Here is a 22,088-nt window from a genome sequence, read left to right as displayed (position 1 = left end):
GGCCCAGTTGCTTTACAACAGGTATGGAACACGGGCGGGTGGGTGGGTGGGCCAAAAAAGCCAACGTACCGGTACGGTGGCTGCTGCTCCTGATGACTACTGGTACGGCCGTACCAGCTGGAACCCACCACTGCACCCGATCCAGAAGCTGCTAAACAGGAAGATTGGCAATGTTCTTCGATCGTAACACAGAGAGAAGCGCTGCAGAAGAGCTAAACTTTGACCACAAGATGCACAAAAGCCAAGAACAGACATCTCAGGCAAACATCTATTGACAATGCGATATTTGCATTTTACAGTACATCCTGGTTAAATCCTAAACGCACATTCATTCAGAAATGGGCCTTCTCTCTCAGCCTCCATAGTGCAAGTAAAAGATGCCCACTGGTCTCTGAGGGATGCTTTCTAAAAAGACTAGGCTTTAAAAAAAATATCCCTGCTGCTACAAATAGGCAGGCAGGCACATCCCCTTGCAATGGCCGGCTGTAATTTTCTCCCCATCCTGCAACAGCTTCCCAATTCACACCCTCTTTAAGCAAAAAAAAGAAAAGAAAAAAAAAGAGGAGAGGAGAGGAGGAGGGGAGGGGATGGGAGGCAAAGAGGAGGGAAGGGTAGAATGGAGGGGTTGGGAGAGGAAGGGAGAGGAGAGGAAGGAGGGAAAAAAGAAGAGAGAGTTGCAAAGTCGTTGTGTCCAGAATGTTTTGGCACAGTCAGAGGGGTGCATTGGCCAACCTGAGTGGCAGATCTCTGCCCCTGTGTTTGGAGTTTCCCATGACATTGTTAGGGTTTTCCAGAAAGGATGTGCCGAATAACCTCTACTGAGTCCCTTTCAGGGAAAAGGGCGGCATACAAATAAAGTAAATTCAAAATTCAAATTCAAAATACTTGGATTTGTCCGGAGTTTTTCCTCTCAATGAACAAAACAGAAGCATGCTAAGAGGGGCGAGTCCGGATCAGAATGGAAACACACACAGCTCAGATTTAGCTCAGGCTTTAAGAAGAGCGACACGGGGGTTGCACCCAAAAACACGGGACCAGCAGCCTGTAGCCCAGCCTGGTAGGGAGAAAACCTGTTGGGACTACCATTCTGATTCAGCGGGAGAAGCTCAAGGGACAGCAGCCATACAGCCAGGCAGCCGGGGTGTGCGTGTGTGGAGGGGGGGGGGCAGGCACCAGACTGGGGGAAAGCAGATCTATTATGGTAGTATAACAGCAACACATGTCAGAGATCAGCTGGAAGCACAACATGCAAGCACATGCAAGAGATAAACGTGGCAGCCCGGGAACGAGTGCCCCACCCTCAGAGCCCAAATGCGTGCTTCCCCCGCCCCATTTCTTTCACAGCCAATGTTCCAACAGATGCTGTGCTCCAAAACTCTCTCTGTGTGTGTACACTGTTTCCCCGAAAATAACACCCAAACAGAAAATAAGCCCTAGCATGATTTTTCAGGATGCTCGTAATATAAGCCCTATCCCCAAATAAGTTCCAGTTAAGATCATCAGACAGACAGACGCAATTAGTTCCATATTTTCCCCAAAATAAGACCTAACCATAATATAAGCCCTAATGTATCTTTTGGAGCTAAAAGTAATATAAGACTCAGTCTTATTTTCAGGGAAACATGGTGTGTGTGTGTGTGTGGTGTGTGTGCATACATACATACACACACACAAACATGTACGTGTTTTGTTCCCCTTTTGCTTCCATACATCTGGAGCAAACTCGCTTCTCAAGCTCTGTCTCTGAGCTTGCAAATCCTCCGTGGACAACAGCTAAGCTGAGCATATTTACACTGGGCTAAAATGCCAATTCTAGACCCCCCATAACCTCTGGTCTGAGAACAGAGCCGCCTCTTTCCCATTTCTGTCCACCCTGGTGTAGTGAAACAGGACAGGCTGAGTGAAGAGAGGTTGGGAAACAAAGACTGCCACTGGGCTTGGAGTTCAACCAGAATCCCGTTCGGCTCCTTCCCGCATCTCTTTTGTCGCAGTTTCATCCGGCAAACAATCCAGCTGTTGCTGACTGCCAGCGAAAGGGGGAAGAAGCACACAACTGGCTGAAGCTGAAAGCCAACACGCCCAAAGAGAAGTGACCACCTCTCCTTTTTGCTCTTTGCCACAATCAGGGAGCTCCAGATGTTAGACAGAGGAAGGGCTGGCCAAACCAATGGAGTGCGGGAGAAGTTGCCTGTCTCAGAAGAAATCCAGATGGGTCACCTCAAGGAGCAAACCATGAGGAAGAGGAGAGCAGGGATGGAGTAGAAGCCACGAGTCTTCTCCTGGGCAGAAGCTCTCTTAGGTTCGGACTTGGAACTTCCCAGCCTTGGTCATGTACTTGATTCCTTTGAACGGCTTGTACTTCTCTCCGTACATGTCTAAACGGTTCACCTTCAGACCTGGAGCGAGAAGGAAAGACGGAGGTGAAGCCATGTGGAAGTCATTGTAGGCCTCTCTGCAGGCACGCGAGCCGTCATCCAGCTCAGCTCCACCACACGTGTGCATGCACCTCCCGCTGGTATTCAGCCGGTTCAGAGCGGTTCACCCAAACTGGTAGTAGAAATCCCCCCCCCCCAAGCTCTATGTTGTCTTTTTAAGGGACATTTTTTTTTTAATAAATGTTTTTTAATTTTAATTTAAAACAGGTACAGCATCTTTCTTTACATCTGTAGAAAATGTGTCAATCAATTACAGATAAGTTTTTAAGGGACATTTTTGTTGCCTGGCGCATGTGCAGATGGCACATAAACTGCATGCGTGGAACACCAGGCACATGCGTGGATAGGCTGCGTGGACGCACACAACTCTGCAAACCAGTAGGGAAGGTAAGTGAAAACCACCCCTGCTCATAACTCACTACCTTTTCCTGCTGAAACAAAGGGGGACATATTAGTCAGTGGTTTGTTTGGTACTTGTAAGTTTTAGTACTTATCGTGCCTGAATGAATTGGCAGTGAGTAGTGGGGTACCACCGTGTTAATGCTGCTGCAAAGAAGATTGGAAGTCACTTCTTTGAATCCTTTTCCTTTCTTTTCTAGTTTCCTTTTCCTTTCTTTCTAGCACTTTTAGCTTCCTCCTTGATTTATTTATTTTCCTTCGGTCACATTAGCCTGTATTATTTTTTTACTTTTTTGGTTTTACAATGTTTAATCAAAGTATCCAATATCCAAAGTGTTCCAATATCTCAGGGGTTGCCACAAAGAAGAGGGAGTTAAACTATTTTCCAAGGCACCTGAGGAAAGAACAAGAAGTAATGGATGGAAACTAATCAAGGAGAGAAGCAACTTAGAACTGAGGAGAAATTTCCTGACAGTTAGAACAATTAATCAGTGGAACAGCTTCCCTCCAGAAGTTGTGAATGCCCCAATACTGGAAGTTTTTAAGATGTTGGATAGCCATTTGTCTGAAACAGTATAGGGTTTCCTGCCTAGACAGAGGGTTGGACTAGAAGACCTCGAAGGTCCCTTCCAACTCTGCTATTGTATTAATCTAAAAAAGGCAGAGGAATTATTCTGCTCTGTGCTAATTTTTAGAGGCATATGGTCTCTTGAGATATTGGGGGCTGGAGACCCAGGGATAGCATGGACAAGGTAACAAAATTCAGCCAAATATTAATTGTGGATATTTTTGGTTCATCAGTTTACATGGGATGTAGCAAAGAATGCACCATCACTGCAAATCTTGCCCAATGCTTAAAAGGTAAAAGTTCCCCTCACAGATATGTTCTAGTTGTTCCCAACTCTATGGGGCGGTGCTCATCTCCATTTCAAAGCCGAAGAACCAGCACTGTCCGAAGACGTCTCTGTGGTCATGTGGCCGGCATGACTAAACTCCAAAGGTGCATGAAACGCTGTTACTTTCCCACCAAAGGTGATTCCTATTTTTCTACTTGCATTTTTACCTGCCTTCAAACTGCTAGGTTAGCAGAAGCTGGGACAAGTCATGGGAGCTTACTCCGTTACGCGGGTGCTAGGGATTCGAACCGCTGAGCTGCCGACCTTTCTGATCGACAAGCTCAGCAGGCAGCCCAATTGTCCAGCAGGTCTTTTATAATGACATTTAAATTCCTTTGCTTAATCGCAACTGGGGATTTAAAAAGGGGCTTTAAAAAAATGGTAAAGAAGGAGAACCCCACACACCCCTCCCTAGAATTGGAAGATCACAAACCGGAGATTGCCAACTGCTGGATTTTGAACTGGAGGTTAATGGTGGGATTCTCATCGGGCTTGGAGGCCCCTGCCTGAAGACTCATCGTCCCCTTCAAACTGGGCAGTTTCTGTGGGTTGATCTTCCCCACGTCCCACATCAGCATCTTCCAAGGGAAGGATAGAGAAAGAGAGATGACAAGATAAATGTCCATGGAGATTCTCACTCAACCAGGTCACGGCTGTCCACAAAGGTGGTTTTTTTTTTTTCAAGAGGCAACTGGATTTTCTGGGTTTTTCTTTGAAGATGTTTCACTTCTTTGACCCATTTCAAGACCGTTTCCTGGCCCAGCTGGTTAACTGAATCACTGCAGCCCTTAATTTGGTAACATGCCCGTTAAGTGAATCTGGCTTCCGCATTGAGTTTGCTTGTCAGACGGTTGCAAAGAGCGATCGCGTGACCCCAGGAAAACAGCAACAGTCGTAAATATGAGTCGGTGGCCAAACGTCCAAATTATGGGATGCTGGAATGGTCATAAGTATGAAAAACAGTCATAAGTCACTGTCCCAAAGGTGTTTTTACTTTTTTTCAACTGGAATTTCTGGTTTTTCTAAATGGAAGGATTTATATCCCAGCTGGTCATTTGCATTCTGCTATATAAATCCTTCGGTTCCCCACCATCCAGTCAGAAGCGAAGAAGCTTCTCAGATGGGAAGCGAAACATCTTCAAAGAAAAACCAGAAAGTCCAGTTGAAAGGGGGGAAAAAGCACATTTGGGTCAGGGACCTATGACTGTTTTTCACACATGACCATTCCAGCATCCCATAATTCAGACGCTTGGCCACTGACTCATATTTATGACCGTTGCTGTTTTCCTGGGGTCACGTGATCACTTTTTGGCAACTTTCTGACAAGCAAACTCAAGGCGGAAGCCAGATTCACTTAACGGCCATGTTACCAAGTTAACGACTGCAGCGATTCAGTTACCCAGCTGTGCCAAGAAATGGTCTTAAATTGGGTCAAAACTCATTTCACAACTGTCTTGCCTAGCAATGGAAACATTGGGCTCAACTGAAGTTGTAAGTCAAGGAACACTTGCAATCCATCTTCTCTGCTGCCATGTCCTCCTTTACCCCCATCCTCAGAGCCACCCCACTCAAGAGAACAGCCCCCTCTGACAAAAAGCTTCCAATTGAATCCATTTCTTGGTTAACAGCTCATTCACAAGAATCTTTTCATCTAACAGGAATTCAAGAGGGGTTGGACCTAGTCCACTTGTAACTATGTTGTTCTGGACGAGGCTTCCCAAGACCATGGTCAACTCTGTACATGTGCATACAGGGAACAGGCTCCAGCTGTTCATCTGCCTCCCTGATATCTGACTCCGAAGGCAGCTGATAACTGTCAGATGGCCTTGGCCCCCCCTCTGCCTCCGACACAGAGCCCCCATCAGAGCCTTCCCCAGACTCCAGGACTGGCCCAGGTTCCTCCCCAACCTCCTCACTGTCCGAATTTGTTGCCAGCTCTGCTGGCGGCTGGTGGACCACAACACATGTCAGGATTCTAGGCTGATCCCTCTTTTAACTCCACCACCCTCAGAATCTGCCATTCCTCCTACCATAGGAAAAGATGACAGGCAGATCGTGCCAAGAACCAAACTCGACTGAAGGTTCTACTTCCTCACCTTTGTGACAGGATCAAATGTGTGCGTCCCCTGAGAAGGTGTGAGGGTCATGTTGAGCACCCCTTTGGGCATCTGGCTGGTGACCAGTACCCCCTCCACCGTCTTCCCCATGGTCTGTTTGGGCCCCACGGTGATCTCAAAGCGGCCGAGGGAGCTGCTGTCTCGGAAGCTGATGTTGTGCTTCACGTAGACTGGGATGGCCACTAAACTGTGGGAAAAAGAAGAGCGTCATCGTGGCCAAGGGAATTGTAGCCCACTAATCTGAGTTTGCCCTTTCTGTCTGGCTCCACCCATTCCTTTCAGGACACTGCTTGAATTCCAACATGGCTGGCTGAGGAATTCTGGGAGTTGGAAGCAGGGGTGGGTTCTGACAGAGACTTTTGCCGGTTTGCTCAGGGGCGTGCAGTGTGTGCGCTTGGTGCATACATGTGCAGTACAGCTAAAATTGCTCTGCGCATGCGCCGAAGCAAAAAACATGGCGGTACCTACAGGAGAATCTGTTCTGGGGTGCGGCAGGCCTGGGTCGCTGCCGGTTCCAGTGACCCAGGTCACCAAACTACTACCAGTTCATCCAAACTGGTCCAAACTGGTAGGAACCCACCACTGATTGGAAGTCCACAAGTTTAAATTTGCCCAGTTTGGAGACCCCTGTACGACGACATGCAGGTTGGGCTTCAAAAATTGAAGCAATGGGTTTGCTGCCCTGTTGCTGGGTGGGCGTGGCCATAGTGGGCGTGGCCTAGCAGCCTCCTGAACCAAGGCAGGGGGAGTTTCACCCTCCCCAGGTTCCGGAGGGTTTCCTTGAGCCTCCGGGAGGGCGAAAACTGCTTTCCCCGGGCTAAGGAGGCCCTACAGAGGCTGGAAACAGGCCCATTTCCAGACTTCTGGAATGTCCGGTAGGCCCGTTTCCCCCCCTTACCAAGTCTCCACTCAGGCCCTGCAGGAACGAGACTTCTAGGCAGGGCCAGCCAGGGGTGGCATTTGGGGGTTCACCGAATTGGGCAGAATCCTAGCTAGAGGATTGACCGAATTCGTGCCGAACCCCAGCAGCCCACCCCTGACGACATCATGGGACACTCATCTGTAGAGACTGCACTAAGAAGATGTGGGACGATGTTGGTCCTGATACTTATATGAAGCCCAAGGTAGAATTCTCTAGTAGAAGATTCCACCAAGCCATCTTTTGTTCCCATACAATAAAGTGGGGGTGGGGTGTCAAAACGCTGGAAGAACCCGTCTTACTTTTGAGCGCTGACGTGATAAGAAAGCAAGCGGAAGTTCCCATCGGGAGGGATGAAGGACAGGATGCGTTCCGATTCCCACCGCTTAAAACGCACACAGGGGTGGAAGCTGACATCGTCCAACAATCTTGGGTTCTGAAAAGAGGAAAGAGGAAAGAGCTGGAAGCTCCTTGGCTGGTGGGGCTTCTCCACCTTGACGATTTTAAGACCTGGGAGACTTCAACTCCCAGGAATTCCCCAGCTGACAAAGCTTTACTGGCTGGGGAATTCAGGGAATTGAAGTCTTAAAAGTTGCAGAAAAGAAGGAGGAGGAGGAGGAGGAGACGAAGGAGGAGAAACAGGTGGAGAAGGAGGATGAGAAGAAGGAGAAGACGACAACCTGTGCTCTGGTTTTACTGCTTTATACCATTGATGGGAAGATTTGACCAGTTTCCTATCTTGGATACTCGCACTGTGATGGTTGGCTACAGAAGGGCAAGCCAGGGAATTTGTCAAAACGGGTGGGTGAGAGAGGTCTTTCTTTCCCCTCTCATTTTTACCATGAAAGAGAGGGTGAGGTCCGGCATCCCAGTCAATTTCACGCAGGCATCGATCACCCCTTGGATTTCAGCTGTAATTGTGGAACCTGCCACACACACACAAACAAACAAATAATTCACATAGTTCAGGAAAGACATTGGGGCTAGTCTACACAATCCTAGTTACAGGTAGTCCTCAACTTATAACCATTCATTTAGTGACCGTTTGAATTTATAACGGCACTGAAAAAGTGACTTAGGGACCATTTTCCACACTTAGGATGGTTGCAACATTCTCGAGTGATCAAAGTTTGAACACTTGGCAACTGTCTCATATTTATGACATTTTCAATGGCATCTCCATAGACATTTAGAGACTGAAAACTATATCAATATATCAATATCAATACCTACCTACCTACCTACCTACCTACCTACCTACCTACCTACCTACCTACCTACCTCTCTCTCCCCCCTCCCTCCTTCCCTATCTATCTATCTATCCATCCATCCATCCATCCATCCATCCATCCATCCATCCATCTATCCATCCATCCATCCTTCCACCTGTCTATGCATCCATCCTTCCATCCATCCATCCATCCATCCATCCATCCATCCATCCATCCATCCATCCATCCATCCATCCATCCATCCATCCATCCTTCCACCTGTCTATCCATCCATCCATCCTTCCATCCATCCTGTCCATCCATCCATCCATCCATCCATCCATCCATCCATCCATCCATCTCTACCTCTACCTATCTTGATAAACATCCCCGCCCCCCAAAAAGGACAAAGGCTACGTGGTTTTCCTCAAAATGCGAGGTTTCTGCTGTCTTTGAGCAAAGACACGATTGGAATACCTGACTTGTCGATGATGGCGTCTATCTCCTCGATCACGTCGAAGTAGGCTTCGTTGTTGGTGTACTTCACGCTGGTCCGTCGCCAGGGCACCACGGACAGCTGCCCTGTGGGGAGCTGCTCTCCCACATTGGTGCTTCCTGGAAGAGGGAAGAGGGGAGGAAGAAGTTCTTCATATGTTTGAGTCTCCAGGCCTTTCATCATCTTAGTTGCTCTTCTCTGAACTTTTTCCAAAAGCCTCAACAGCTTTCTTGTAGCGTGGGGACCAAAATTGGTGGCAGTAGTCCAGGTATGGTCTTACTAGGGTTCTAGTTTCCCAGGAGACAATTTTTTCACAGACTGGGAGTGGGTGGGAAGGAGGAGGAGCACACAACCTATATCCCTCGCACGCCCATTTTATAATAGGATTTGGGCTTCTGTGAGTATCTAATGCCTGAAGATCCAAGATGGAGCTAGGGCAGTGATGCCAACACTGGAGTGGTTGCAAATACAGATGAAGCTTTACTCGCTCGCCCGCCACTCACCTGCAGCTCTTCGGCCCAGTTCCTAACAGGCCACGAATAGTACCAATCTGTGGCCTGGGGATTGGGGACCCCTGCTCTAACCCCTGCTAAACTGAACCATGAGCCAGTACCTACCGTATTTTTCGGAGTATAAGATGCTCTGGAGTATAAGACGCACCTTAGTTTTTGGGGAGGAAAATAGGGGGACATTTTTTCTGTCTACCAGGTATTCATCTGGCTAGCGTCCTTCAGCACATTGGTTCGCTGGTTGTGAGTGCGCGCGCATGTGTGCATTGGGGCTGAAAAGCAGCTTCTAAAGCACAGCTGATCGTCGCAGGGAGCAGCAATTAGTAAAGTAGGCGAAGTGCGGAAGAGGTAAGGGAAGGCAGCAGCTGTTCCGGGTTGCCGTTTTGGGCACCGTGCCTCGCGTTTTCAGCCTCTAAACGCTCCGATCGCCACCTGAAAACACAACATGCAGAGGCAGCGATGTGTTCTGGCGATCACAACAGCCTTGAACGGGTCCCAAACAGAGCGTTTGGAGGCTGAAAACATGAGGCGCGGAGCCTAAAAATGCAAACCATTGTGTCAGGGCTCCAAATAGCATCCAAAATTAAATCAGTCTCTGAGGCAAAGCATTCCTCAAACTTCCAATCGATTAAGAGAGCCATGTTGGCACATCTGGGAAAACTCCAATCTGAAAGCTTCCCGGTTTTCCCCACCCAGTTGAAAGTTCACCATGTGATGGACTTATTGTCCATCCATAAGTCCATCACGTGGTCCAATCTCTCACTGCCATATGGGCAGTTCCACCCATCCAGTTCCAGTCAGGTGCAGAGATGCAAAGTCAAAGGATGACCTTGGCTTTCTAGAAAGATTTTTGTTATAGCTACATAGCATCTAATTCCGTACAATCCACACCCCCCCCATTTTCCCACAACAGAAAATGCACAGTAGAATAACAGAAAGTGTGGCAGGCCAAAGACCCAAAAGAAAAGATGGCTGCAGGCCTGACACATTGTCTGTGGCAATCTCTGTACCCAGGAAGAGGATGGAGGGTGCAGGCTGCCATGTGGGCTTGGTTACATTTGGAATATAGGATGCACCCAAATTTTCAGCCTCTTTTAGGAGGAAAAAGTGTGTCTTATACTCCAAAAATATGCTGGATCCATACTACCCATTTCGCCAACAACGTACTACTGTTCCCAGGCTAGTTTGATCCACTCCATAAACCACGAATCAGCCAAGCCCAGTTTAGCCTGATGGACGAGGTGAGCTGGTCACAAATCAACTACCTGTGATTGTGTTGACAACTGTCCGGAGGATTGTTGGTGGCCTGATCAGCTCCTTCAGAATATTGGACTCCGTTGCCAAGGGGAAACCGTTGTCCAGCATCTCCTCGAGCACCTCGTAGACTACCACAACATTGTCCTTGATGACAACTTCAGAGCAGACTCCAAAATAATCCTGGGGAGGCGGAGAAGAGCAAAATGTAAAACAGCTCTCCATTCTGGGGTTGGTTGCCTTGGGAAAATCTTGGAAGAGAATCACTCAAAGGCCAGGAATTGGGTGAGAACCTCAATTATAAGCGCAGTGGTCAGAGTGCGATACTGCAGGCTTCTTCTGCTGACTGCCAGCTGCCTTCAAATTGGCAGTTCGACTCTCACCAGGCTCATGGTTGACTCAAGCTTTCCGTCCTTCTGAGCTGGGTAAAATGAGAACCCAGATTGTTGGGGGCAAGGGGCTGACTCTGTAAATTGCTTAGAGAGGGCTGTAAAGCACTATGAAGTAGTATATAAGTCTAAGTGTTATTGCCATTTCCCTTCCTTCCTTTCTCCCTCCCTCTCAGTGATTAGAATGCAGTATTGCAGGCTAACTCTGCTCACTGCCAGCTGTTTGAATCTCACCAGGCTCAAGGTTGACTCAGCCTTCCGTCCTTCTGAGGTGGGTAAAATGAGGACCCGGGGGGGGGGGCAGAAGCTGACTCTGCAAACCATTTAGAGAGGCCTCTAAAGCACTGTGAAGTGATAGATAAGTCTACGTGCAATTGCTTAAGAAGGAAGGAAGGAAAACAAGGAAGTATTGGTGCAGTGGTTAGAGTGCTTTTTTGCAGACTAACTCTGCCCACAGTCAGGAAGTTCAATCCTGTTCAAAGTTGAGTCAACTTTCCCCCCTTCCAAGGTCAATAAAACCAGTTGGAAATGGCCCATCCCATCATCAGTCCAGATGGAGATATAATTTAAAAAGTTTGCTTCCGTTCATCTGAAGACGGCTTTGAACGGAGAAAGCTTCCTTTTGTGGGTTTCCTGCGTCAAAGGCCACAAAAGAAGCATTTTTCATTTTACAGTGATCAGGAAGCAACGACCGAAACTGAAAACAAGGAACCTGTCTAATAAAGGAGTTCAAGTTACAACTAGAAACTCAACGTAATTTTACATAGGCCTATAAGAAGAATGGAACTATCTATATATGGAGATAGGGGAGAAACACCACTCCCACCAAGGAAAAACAAGACATATATGTTTAGAATACTTAAAATGTAGACGTCAAGTGTTAAATATTTTTAAAATATGCATAGAGAAAATTCATGATGGTTGGAATAACTGTCACAGTTTGCCTGGCTTTTCCACAGAATAGAACAGAGTTGGAAGGGACCTTGGAGGTCTTCTAATCCAGCCCCTTGCTCAAGCAGGAGACCCTATACCATTCCCCACAAGGGACTGTCCTTGTGGCCCAGAGTCTAGAAGTTAAGAGTTGATATAACTGTTGTGGCCCGACAGGGGCCAGCAGAGCAGCAGCAGATTAGGAACGTGAGGAAGTTGGGGAGGAACCTGGGCCAGTCCTGGAGTCTGGGGAAGGTTCAGATGAGGGCTCTGTGTCGGAGGCAGAGAGGGGGTTAGGGCCATATGCCAGTTATCAGTTGCCTTCAGAGTCAGACATCAGGGAGGCAGATGAACAGCTGGAGCCTGTTCCCTGTATGCACATGTACAGAGTTGCCAGATGAAGGGAACAGCTAAGGAACAGGGGTTGACTTGGCAGGGAGGCCACAGGTGGATGATGAATGGCCCCTCCCAGAGGAAATAAAAAAGGAACGAAAGGGGAGTGGAGTTTGCAGGAGACCATTAGTTTGCTTCATTGGTTCGTGACTCTCCGAGTTTTGTAGATATCAGCCTGGCAGCTCTTCAAGCCAAATAAGGCCTGTGACTGTAAATCCTCCCTTGAAAGACTTTGCTGGATGTGAATGAGCAGAATTCACATCAATTAATTAAAGCTTTTTTTGTTGGGACAAGGAGTTTGCTTCCTACTCTCGGGAAGCCTCGGTCAGAACAAACAAAGGGGGAACTGAAATCACATGTCATTTGGCCTTTATCAGACAGCAATCACTCAGTCCCATGATCAGCCAAGCTTTCAAAGGACACCTCAAATAGCTTTTCCATCAGGCTGATGCCTTCATCCCCACCCCAATGGGTGCTCCTAATTTGGATGGCGCTACCCAGGGACTAGGATGATGGACATTCAAGTCCAGTTTATCTGGAGTGGCCAGATCAGCGGGGCCGAACCTGCAGAAACATGTCAATATCCATAAATACAGGTAATCCTCGACTTACGACCATCTGTCCAACCATTTCTGTTGCTAAGCGAGACAGTTGTTAAGGTTGTTTTCACAGTTGTTTTGCTCCATTTTACAACCTTTCGTGCCACCGTTATTAAGGGAACCACTGCAGTTGTTAACTTAGTACCCACATTTGTTAAACAAATCTGGCTTCCCCATTGACTCCACTTGTCAGAAGGTGGCAAAAGGGGACTGCGTGACCCTGGGACCCTGCAACCATCATAAATGTGAGTCAATAGGAAAGTGTCTGAATTTTGATCATGTGAGCACGGGGATGCTGCAGCGGTCGTACGGGTGAAAACCGATTGTAAGGTGCTTTGTTTCCAGTGCTGCTGTAACTTCCAGCAGTCACTAAACGAGCTGTTGCAAGTTAGTTCATTTAGTGACTGTTAAGTTAAAACAGCCCTGAAAAAAGTCGTTGTTGTAAGTCGAGAACTTTCAATCAGGGAGGCTGCTGAATCTAGAGGCCAAAAAACACTGCTGCTTTTGAAATACTGTATTGTTTAGAGTATAAGACGCACCTTTCCCCCCCCAAAAAGTGGGTGAAAATTTGGGTATGTCTTATGCACTTATATACATTTTTAGCCTCCCAAAACCCTGCCCCTTTTGCAGAAATGGATGTGCATTGCCTTTAGGAGGCTTCCAGAGTGCTCCTGGGGGCTGGGGAGGCTAAAAATGAGTGAAAAATGCGTCATATTTTGCTCATTTTTGCCCCCCCCCAACCACTGGGGAGCACTCTACAAGCCTCCTAAAGGCTATTCTTGGCCTTTTTTTTTTTTTGACAAAAAACAGGCCCGGTTTTTGGGTGGTCTGCAGAGTGCAAAAACTTTTTTTTTAATATGCCTCTTCAAAATCTTGGTGCGTCTTATTACTCCGGTGCATCTTATACTCCAAAAAATATGGTAGTTGCTTGTTTTGGCAAGGCCAGTCCTGCCTTCCTGCAAATCATCATTCCCTGGGCTCAAAGGCCTTGCATGGAAGTTGATGCCCAGAGTAACTTGGTTTTTGCCAAACAGGCTGATCAAGTTGAGCATGTTTGAACTGTCCCACTTTCCCTTCGTTGCCTCCCTCCCGGGTTCTCTTCTCAACTGGCTACCAGTAGAGTAGAAAAGGGGCACTTTGGAGAGGCAAATGCAGGGAGGGATCAACAGGTATGATGGGGAACGCCTGTAGGGTCGAACCCTGCTCCTGGTTTGCCCCAAGTCCACACCAAATTGTTTTCTCAACCTCTCAACGTGAAGATGTGGGGACTTCAACTCCCAGGATTTCCCTAGCAGCCGTTTGAATTGGCCACCACTCTTTTTCAAGTAGAAACCCAGTTTCTGGAATTCCCAGCTAGCACTGGGTTTCGTCCACCAACTCTGGGGAATTCTGGGAGTTGAAGTCAACATGGCCAGTCTAGTGAAGAGAAGGACCAGGGGAGACAGGATAGCAGTCTTCCAATCTATGAGGAGCAGCCACAGAGACGAGGGGGTCAAGTTATTTTCCAAAGCACCCGAAGGCCAGACAAGGAAGAATGGATGGAAACTGAACAAGGAGAGATTCAACCTGGAAATAAAGAGGAACTTTCTGACAGTGAGAACAATCAACCCATGGAAGAGAAGTTGCCTTTGGAAGTTGTGGGAGCTTCATCCCTGGAAGCTTTCAAGAAGAGAATGGGCTGCCATCTGGCAGAAATGGCGATGGGTCTCCTGTTTGGAGGGGGGGGGGTTTGGACTAGATGACCTATAAGGTCCCTTCCAACTCTGTTATTCTATTCTATTCTATTCCTTATTCTATTCTTATTCTTATTTTATTCTATATGCAGGAACCGGCATGGCTAGTGAAGAGAAGGACCAGGAGAGACAGGATAGCAGTCTTCCAATATTTGATGGGCTGCCACAGAGAGGAAGGGACAAGCTATTTTCCAAAGCACCCAAAGGCCAGACAAGGAAGAATGGTTGGAAACTGATCCAGGAGAGATTCAACCTGGAAATAAGGAGGAATTTTCTGACAGTGAGAACAATCAACCGATGGAACAGATATTGCCCTCACAAGTTGTGGGAGCTTCATCACTTGAGACTTTCAAGAGGAGACTGGACTGCCATTTGTCAGAATTGGTGTAGGGTCTCCTGTTTGAGGGGGGGGGGGCTGGACTAGATGACCTATAAGGTTCCTTCCAACTCTGTTAATCTGTATCTGTATATTTTCAAGTTGCCAAGGTTGAGAAATGGGGGTGTATACTTTAAAAATGGGAACAATTTGCGTCTTGACTTTCTTGACACACGGACCGAGGACACCCCTGGCACCAGACTCGAATGCTTCATACACTAACCCATATTCAGATTATAGTTTACTAAATAAACCACAATGAGTGGTATAAGGTAGGAGTGCTGTGACCCAGCCGATATAATTTAGTCACTAAGACATAGAACAAAAACCAAAATGAGGCCACAGAGCACATTATGTTTATGTCCTGGGTGTTATGTCTGAGGGCTAGTGGCGCAATGCAGAACACCCCTGACTATGGATCAGAAGATTCTAGGTTCAACTCTCGCTAGCTCTGTTCAGACTAAGATTTCAGTATTCCAGTATTTGAGGGCAAAAAAAAAAAAAGAATGGATGGATGGAAACTAACCAAAGAAAGAAGCAACTTAGAACTAAGGAGAAATTTCCTAACGGTGAAAACAACCAACCAGTGGAACAGAAGTTGCCTTCAGAAGTTGTGGATGCTCCATCATTGGAGGCTTAAAAAAAAAACCTGGACAATCATTTATCTGAAATGATATAGGGTCTCCTGCTTGAGCATGGGGTTAGACTAGAAGACCTCCAAGGTCCCTTCCAGTCAGTGGTGGGTTTCAGATCCCGTTGCAACCGGGCCCGGTGTCCACCACATGAACGCGCGCAGTGCACGCATGCATCACCTCTTGTGACACCTCTGCGACACTCCAGCTGCTTGGCAGAGTGTTGCACAGGCACCGTGTGCTCTTTGCACGCAAGTACCAAAGAGCTCAAGTACAGGTAAGGAGCTCGGGCGGGCCCTCCGGAGCACCGTACCGGAACGGTACCCGGTGCTCCTGGCAGGCACCGGTACACCTGTATCGGAGCATACCACCTACAACCCACCACTGCTTCCAGTTCAGTGCAGTTCTGTTCTATTCCATTCTATTCCATTTTCTATTCTTTTCTGTTTTCTATTTTCTGTTCCATTCCATTCCATCCTATTCTCTATTCCTTTTCTCCTATTCTATTCTGTTCCGTTCTATTTCTATTCTATTTTCTATTCTATTCTATTCTATTCTGTTTCTTCTTTTCCTTTCCTCCTATTATATTCTGTTCTGTTCTATTTCTATTCTATTCTCTATTCTATTCTATTTCCTATTCTATTCTATTTCCTATTCTATTCTATTCTATTCTGTTTTTTCTTTTCTCTTCCTTTCCTCCAATTATATTCTATTCTGTTCTATTCTTTTCAAAAGCTAGGCAAACTACTTTATGACAATATGACAGTTTGTGTCAATCTAGCTTAGCCAAACTTAGTTTTAAGTTAGTGCCTCATTGTCCGCAAAAGTTTTTTTCCCCTCTGACCTAGAGCATTTTACTGTAATGGCTTGGAGGGTTTTTTTGTTTTTTTTTAGACTTGGCAACTTGAGGATGTGGGGACTTCAACTCCCAGGATTCCCCAACCACCATTCAAACTTGCCAAGTTTGAAAACCACAAGTTTTGTGTATAACTCCACCGTTTCTGGATTTCCCAGCCAGCGCTGGGCTTTGTCCAACAAATCTGGGCAAAGCCAAGAAGTAATCGTAGGTTACAGAACCTGATGTTCAGGAGGGGACATAAAACAAAGGACACAAATGAAACGTGTATGAAGAAATAGAGCCAAACTTCCCCCAAAATATAAAATACAAAAAGCAAGCACACGTTTTCAGTGTACATAGTTAAAAAGTCATGATGTTGGTCACAACATGGTCACAATCCTTTCCTAGCAGTAACATTTTTCACAGCAATGATATTTTTACAATCGTTATTTCTTACACCCAATAAGGTTGGAAGCAAGCATTTGTCCATCACATTGCATAATCCTACATCACAAGACCACGCGTGATTTCCCTACGTTCCCCTCTTCTTCCTAGCGATTAACCACAATAAAGTTTCTCTCCCGTCATTGTCATTTTTCGATGCAGCATTTTGGACCCTCTGTGAATTTTATTACCCAGGCGCCTGGCACACTACGTTTCGGCGGTGTTTTGACCTAGGCTTCCCAAGATCATGAAGCTGACTCCTCATCCTGATAAAACCTCTTTTATTTAGGTTAAAGGGAATTCCTCTCCAGCGAAGTTCCGGCCAACAGTCTTTCAAGAGATTTCACAGCTACAGGCCTTTATCAGGTTTGAAGAGCTGCCAGGCCGATATCTTCCAAATTGCTGAAGCAGCAATTATTTGACCAGAAGTCAGGAACAGATCTTCGTCCTAATGACTTGAACTAATTGTCTCCTGCAAATTCTCCTCCCCTTTCACCCCTCTTTATTCCCCATGGGAGGGGCCATTCACTGTCCACCTGTGCCTTTACTCACCAGTTGGCCCTTGTTCCTTAGCTGTTCCTGTCTCCTGCCATCTCAGTGCATGTGCACATCGGGAACAGGCTCCAGCTGTTCTTCTGCCCACTGATGTCCGATTCCACTGATAACTGTCGGATGGCCCTGGCCCCATTTCTGTCTCCGATGCAGAGCACTCCTCAGAGCCTTCCCCAGACTCCAGGACTGGCCCAGGTTCCTTCCCAACCTCCTCACTTTCTGAGTCTGCCACCAGCTCCACAGGCCACTGACGGGTCAAACAGGCAGGGGGTTGGACTGGATGACCTACAAGGTCCCTTCCAACTCTGTTAATCTGAATCTGAAATGGGTTATCCACTTCAGAATCCTGAAAAGCCAACCTCGTGTCTGGCGTCAACCCTAAATCCCTGGGATATTCCACCTACCTGAAAGGTGTCCACCACCCGGTGAAGAAACTCAATGACGAAAAGAGGTGGGACTTCCGTCTGGATGACGGCCACGAAGAAGATCTTGTGCCGATAGACACTCAGAAGGTAATGGTGAGGGGTGGAAATCACTGGGGGCACATTCTCAGCCTCCGACGCTCGCTCTTGAGCCTCAAAGAAGTAGTCGCAAACCGAACGGCTGATCACACTCTTCCAGTGTTTCTCCAAGAAAATGTCCCCAGAGGAGTTGATGAGGAAAAGGCTGTGAATCATCACTGCTCCAGAAGGAGGCCCACCGCCGAGGACCCCTGGCCGACAGAGAAATCAACTTCTGCTCTATGACTCCTCAGGTCTAAAAATCAACACACAAACACACACACAAAGCACGGAGGATTTCTTAAGTCCGTTCTTTCCTTCAGGTTCTTCACCACAATCAGAATTCCCTGAGCCGAGCATGCGATAATCAATACAATTTCTAGCGGCCAACACAATCCCCTTGGTGTGTGTGTGTGTGTGTGTGTGTGTGTGTGTGTGTTCTGTTAAGATACAGCCTGTTGTGCCTTCAAATGGCTTCTACTGTACTGTTGTAGAATGGCTTCTACTATACAGCACAGTGAAGTTGCCATGGTAATGGCTTCACTACTCCACAAGGGGGCTCCCTCTAGTAAGGGGGAAAAATCCAACATTAGAAACTACATTTGGTTCAGACATTTGGTCATTGCAGCATCAAGAGGAGAAATTTGAAGAGGGCCGGCCATACAAATTTTCACAGTTTCAGTCACAAATGGACTTCCGTGGACCTTGCTTCATACGTAAGTGGTGGAGGGGGCGTGCATAAGTGCCCTAACCTGCCTATCATCCCGATCATTGAATTTTGATTCTCTTATTCTTGTTCTCATTTTTGTTTGACCAATTCCAATAAATAAATAAATAAAATTGTGGTTGTAAGTCATGGACTACCTGTATAAATCCAATCCATTAAAAAAAAAAGTGAAGTAAAATCTTTTTATGCCTTCCTCTCACCAATCGTCTCCTTTACAGTCACATTTTCTATTATTTATAACACCACATTCTTGTCCCTGCGAAAGATGATACTGTGCTACTGTTGCTCTTTGTTGAAGGGAAACCAGGACACTTTGAGCCTTAAAAAGGATACTTTTTATTCACTCATGTATGTATGTATGTATGTATGTATGTATGTATGTATGTATGTATGTTAGTTACATTTCCTGATAAAGAAATAAAGGGAGACCAGTATAGATCTATTTCAAGTTATTTAGCTCCCATAAGTCTTCTGGGATCTGACAGAATAAAATACTATCTATCTATCTATCTATCTATCTATCTATCTATCTATCTATCTATCTATCTATCTATCTATCTATCTATATATAAATATATATATATATATATAATATATATATATATATATATATATATATATATATATATATATATATATATATATATATATATATATATCTTTTTATATATATATATCCCCCAAATGCATAAGTCTTCTGGGATCTGACAGAATAAAATTATATATATATATATATATATATATATATATATATATATATATATATATATATATATATATATATATATATATATATATATATATATATATATATATATATATATATCTTTTTATATATATATATATCTTTTTATATATATATATCTTTTTATATATATATATCCCCCAAATGCATGAAGATAGCCCTGGCCTGTGTTGCCTTAGGAAAAGCAAGATGGGAGATCCTCAAAATCTCTTGGGGGAATTCAAAGAGCCCCCCCCCCCCCCCCCCCCAACACCACAGACCTTGTTCATAGTTGCAATGCAACTCAAGCCGATTAGATGGTACGTTTCTTTCGGCCAAATCTCTTCTCTCAAACCTTAGGCTGTCCTGGATCCTATGTCGGATGCCCTGGATTCCAATGTTTTTTTCCTCCTCCTTCCAGTGAATCTTTCTGACATCCCCAAAAGATCAGCCCCCACCCCCACCCCCATTATCCTCCTACTGGCCTTACTCTCTGCAGAAAGCTATAATGGAGCTTGTTGACGTTTGTGTGGACTCAGCCTCTTTATAAGCCAGGATTTAGGGCTCAGCACATTAGGCAAAACCACCCTATCGTGACTTGTTAGGATGTGCAAAGCCAATTTATTTGTGGCTTATTAAGCAGGCTGCCCAAAGCCAGTTTATTCGTGGTTTATTAGCAGGCTGTGCTAACAAGTCCATCCTGGCTTATTCAAAGAACCATGGTATTCAATTCAGCTCAGATCTATGAACCAGGACCTGGTGCCTCCAGAAACTGGATCCCATCAAAGCGACCGTGTTCTTTTTGTAAGGGATTCCCGCGGATCTCAACCCAGAAGATTCAAGCCAGGCAGGAGACCCCAAGCTCGCCTTCTCCCAGAACCCCCGTCCCTACCGCCCCCCTCCATCGATCCCTTTCCCCCATTCTTACCTCCTCCGCATCGCAGCCACAGCTTCCTCAAATAAATCGTGATTGGCGGTGTGCGTGGGGGGTGATAATAGATCCCTCGGAAGCCACCCACCCTCGCCGCTGATTGGCCAGCGGAGGAGGCCCCCCCACCTTCCTTCCTCCTATCCCGCGTCGCCGCCGGTTCTTTGACAGCTCCGATTGACAGAACTGATGGGCCGGGCGTAGGGCGGGGCCTCCTTAACGCCGTCCACATCGATTGGTCGGCAAGTCCCGGCATCGATTCCGAGTGACACCCCGACAGGCCGGTGAACGCAGAGACGAGGGAAAAGAGGAGGCAGAGATTGGCAGGGATTGAGAAAGCTCGCGCGAACCAGTGGAGGAGGGTCGCCGCGGCTCTATAGTAACGGGGCGGTTGCTAGCGGTCGGCTGAAGTTACCCTTTTTTTCTTCGGCGTGAGGCGGCATGTGACGGGCGGGCCGCGCATGCGCATTTAGACAACAGAAGTCCTAATCCGCCGCTTGTCTAAATACGTATGCGCGGCCCGCCAGTCACATCGTTTTGCGGACGACCTTCTAATCCTCGGTTTACGACCGAGCAGCTACAGAAAGAGAAAACGGACGTTGATTAGCGGGGTCGTTGTTCCCACCGCACGAGCCACTTTGGGTGGGTCAGAACTCAAACCTGCTTAAGCCGTTAACAGCGTCGGGTAGAGAGAGTCCTCGAATTACGACCACAATTGAAACCCCCGCCCCCATTTCTGTGGCCAAGCAAGACGGTTCTTAAGTGAGTTTAGCCCCATTTTATGGCCTTTCTTGCCACCTTGCTTGTGAATTTCTGCCATCATTAAGTGAGTAACGTGGTCGTTAAGTGAATCCCACTTCCCCATTGACTTGGCTTCACAGAAGTCACAGAAGGAGACCACATCACCCTGGGATTTTGCAACCGTCATAAATATGGGTCAGTAGGCAAGCATCTGAATTTATCACATGCCCATGGGCATGCCACAACGGTCGTAAGTGTGAACAATGGTCATAAGTCACTTTTCTCAGTGCTGCTGTAACTCTGGTCACTAAATGAACGGCCTGCACAGGGAGTCCTAGACTTACAACTACAATTGAACCCAAAATTTCTATGTCCAAGTAAGACAGTTCTTAACTGAGTTTTGGCCGATTTTATGGGCTTTGCTTACTGTTGTTAAGTGAATCATTGTTAAGTTAGCAACACAGTTGTTAAGTGAATTTGACATCCTCATTGACTTTGCTTGTTCCTAGGTGATGGCATGATCCAGGACACTGCAGCCGTCATAGATGCCAGGACGTCTGGCAACTGGTTCATATTTATAAAGGTTTTGCAGTGTCACAGGGTCAGGTGGTCACCTTTTGACAAACTGTAGGAAGTTATTACCCACCCCTCTCCTAGAAAAATGAGATATTTTAGGAAATATTAAAAGGGCAGAATATTTCCTGTAAAAGGGAGGCAGCCCCCCACCTTTGTCAATGGGCCATTAAGGCCCGAGCCAGTCTATTCTACATAACAAAGGTCTACAGAATCAGAATAGAGCTGGACCTTGGAGGTCTTCTAGTCCAGTGGTCCCCAACCTTTTTATCGCCGTGGACCAGTCAGCCTTTGATAATTTTACCGTGGCCCACTGAGCGCGCGCAGGGGTGGGGGGGCGTTGTTCGCGACGACACAGTGATTGTTTATATATCAGATTGTTTTGATTAAACAACTTTTATTTTATTGTATTTAAACATGCCTTACAAAATAAAATACAATTACATAAATATGAAGTGCAAGGCTACGCTACTAGCGCTGTCTACGCTAGCCCTACGTAGCTGCGCAGGCGCTCTTAGGTTTTTTTCAGGAATCGGCCAGCGCTGAAGCGCTGAAAAGGAATGAGAAGGGCGGCGCTGGACACAGGGGGGCGGTGGGCCGCTGGTGACATCAGAGTGCTACCAGCGGTCCAGTAACACCCCTTGTGCCAGTTAGCCCTAATTTGCATACAGAAAGAAACTATGGCCCCCGGCCGCTGCGCGGCCCGGTGCCAGGTACTCCACGGACCGGGGGTTGGGGATCACTGTTCTAGTCCAACTCCCTGCTCAAGCAGG

General features: G+C 46.6%; 1 protein-coding gene across 1 annotated transcript; it reads right to left on the bottom strand.

The window, feature by feature from the left end:
* Nucleotides 1-254: 254 nt before the first annotated feature.
* On the bottom strand, nucleotides 255-20,152 carry AP3M2 (adaptor related protein complex 3 subunit mu 2). The gene is made up of 9 exons (XM_087706096.1): nucleotides 20,002-20,152; nucleotides 17,527-17,878; nucleotides 10,248-10,419; nucleotides 8,455-8,592; nucleotides 7,607-7,692; nucleotides 7,069-7,202; nucleotides 5,827-6,034; nucleotides 4,164-4,308; nucleotides 255-2,396 (listed from the first exon to the last, which is right to left on the bottom strand). Exons 2-9 carry the CDS (start codon nucleotides 17,797-17,799, stop codon nucleotides 2,296-2,298), a joined length of 1,257 nt encoding a protein of 418 aa, XP_087562222.1. The 5' UTR covers nucleotides 17,800-17,878; nucleotides 20,002-20,152; the 3' UTR covers nucleotides 255-2,295.
* Nucleotides 20,153-22,088: the final 1,936 nt, after the last annotated feature.

The sequence above is a fragment of the Thamnophis sirtalis genome, unplaced genomic scaffold (genome assembly GCF_051295495.1).
Source record: "Thamnophis sirtalis isolate CommonGarterSnake01/CBP01778 unplaced genomic scaffold, rThaSir2_p1.2 scaffold_2, whole genome shotgun sequence".
Classification (NCBI taxonomy): domain Eukaryota; kingdom Metazoa; phylum Chordata; class Lepidosauria; order Squamata; family Natricidae; genus Thamnophis; species Thamnophis sirtalis.
Note: the sequence above shows the minus strand (reverse complement) of the source record. Positions and strands in the feature narration are given on the sequence as shown.

What these genes read in the sequence shown, in the direction of transcription:
- AP3M2 (XM_087706096.1), bottom strand. Translation starts at nt 17,799, where the DNA reads ATGATTCACAGCCTTTTCCTCATCAACTCCTCTGGGGACATTTTCTTG. An exon ending in GGGTGGTGGACACCTTTCAG is followed by an intron (nt 10,420 to 17,526) that starts GTAGGTGGAATA and finishes CCGCCTCCCCAG; the next exon opens with GATTATTTTGGAGTCTGCTC. An exon ending in AGTTGTCAACACAATCACAG is followed by an intron (nt 8,593 to 10,247) that starts GTAGTTGATTTG and finishes TCCCTCTTCCAG; the next exon opens with GAAGCACCAATGTGGGAGAG.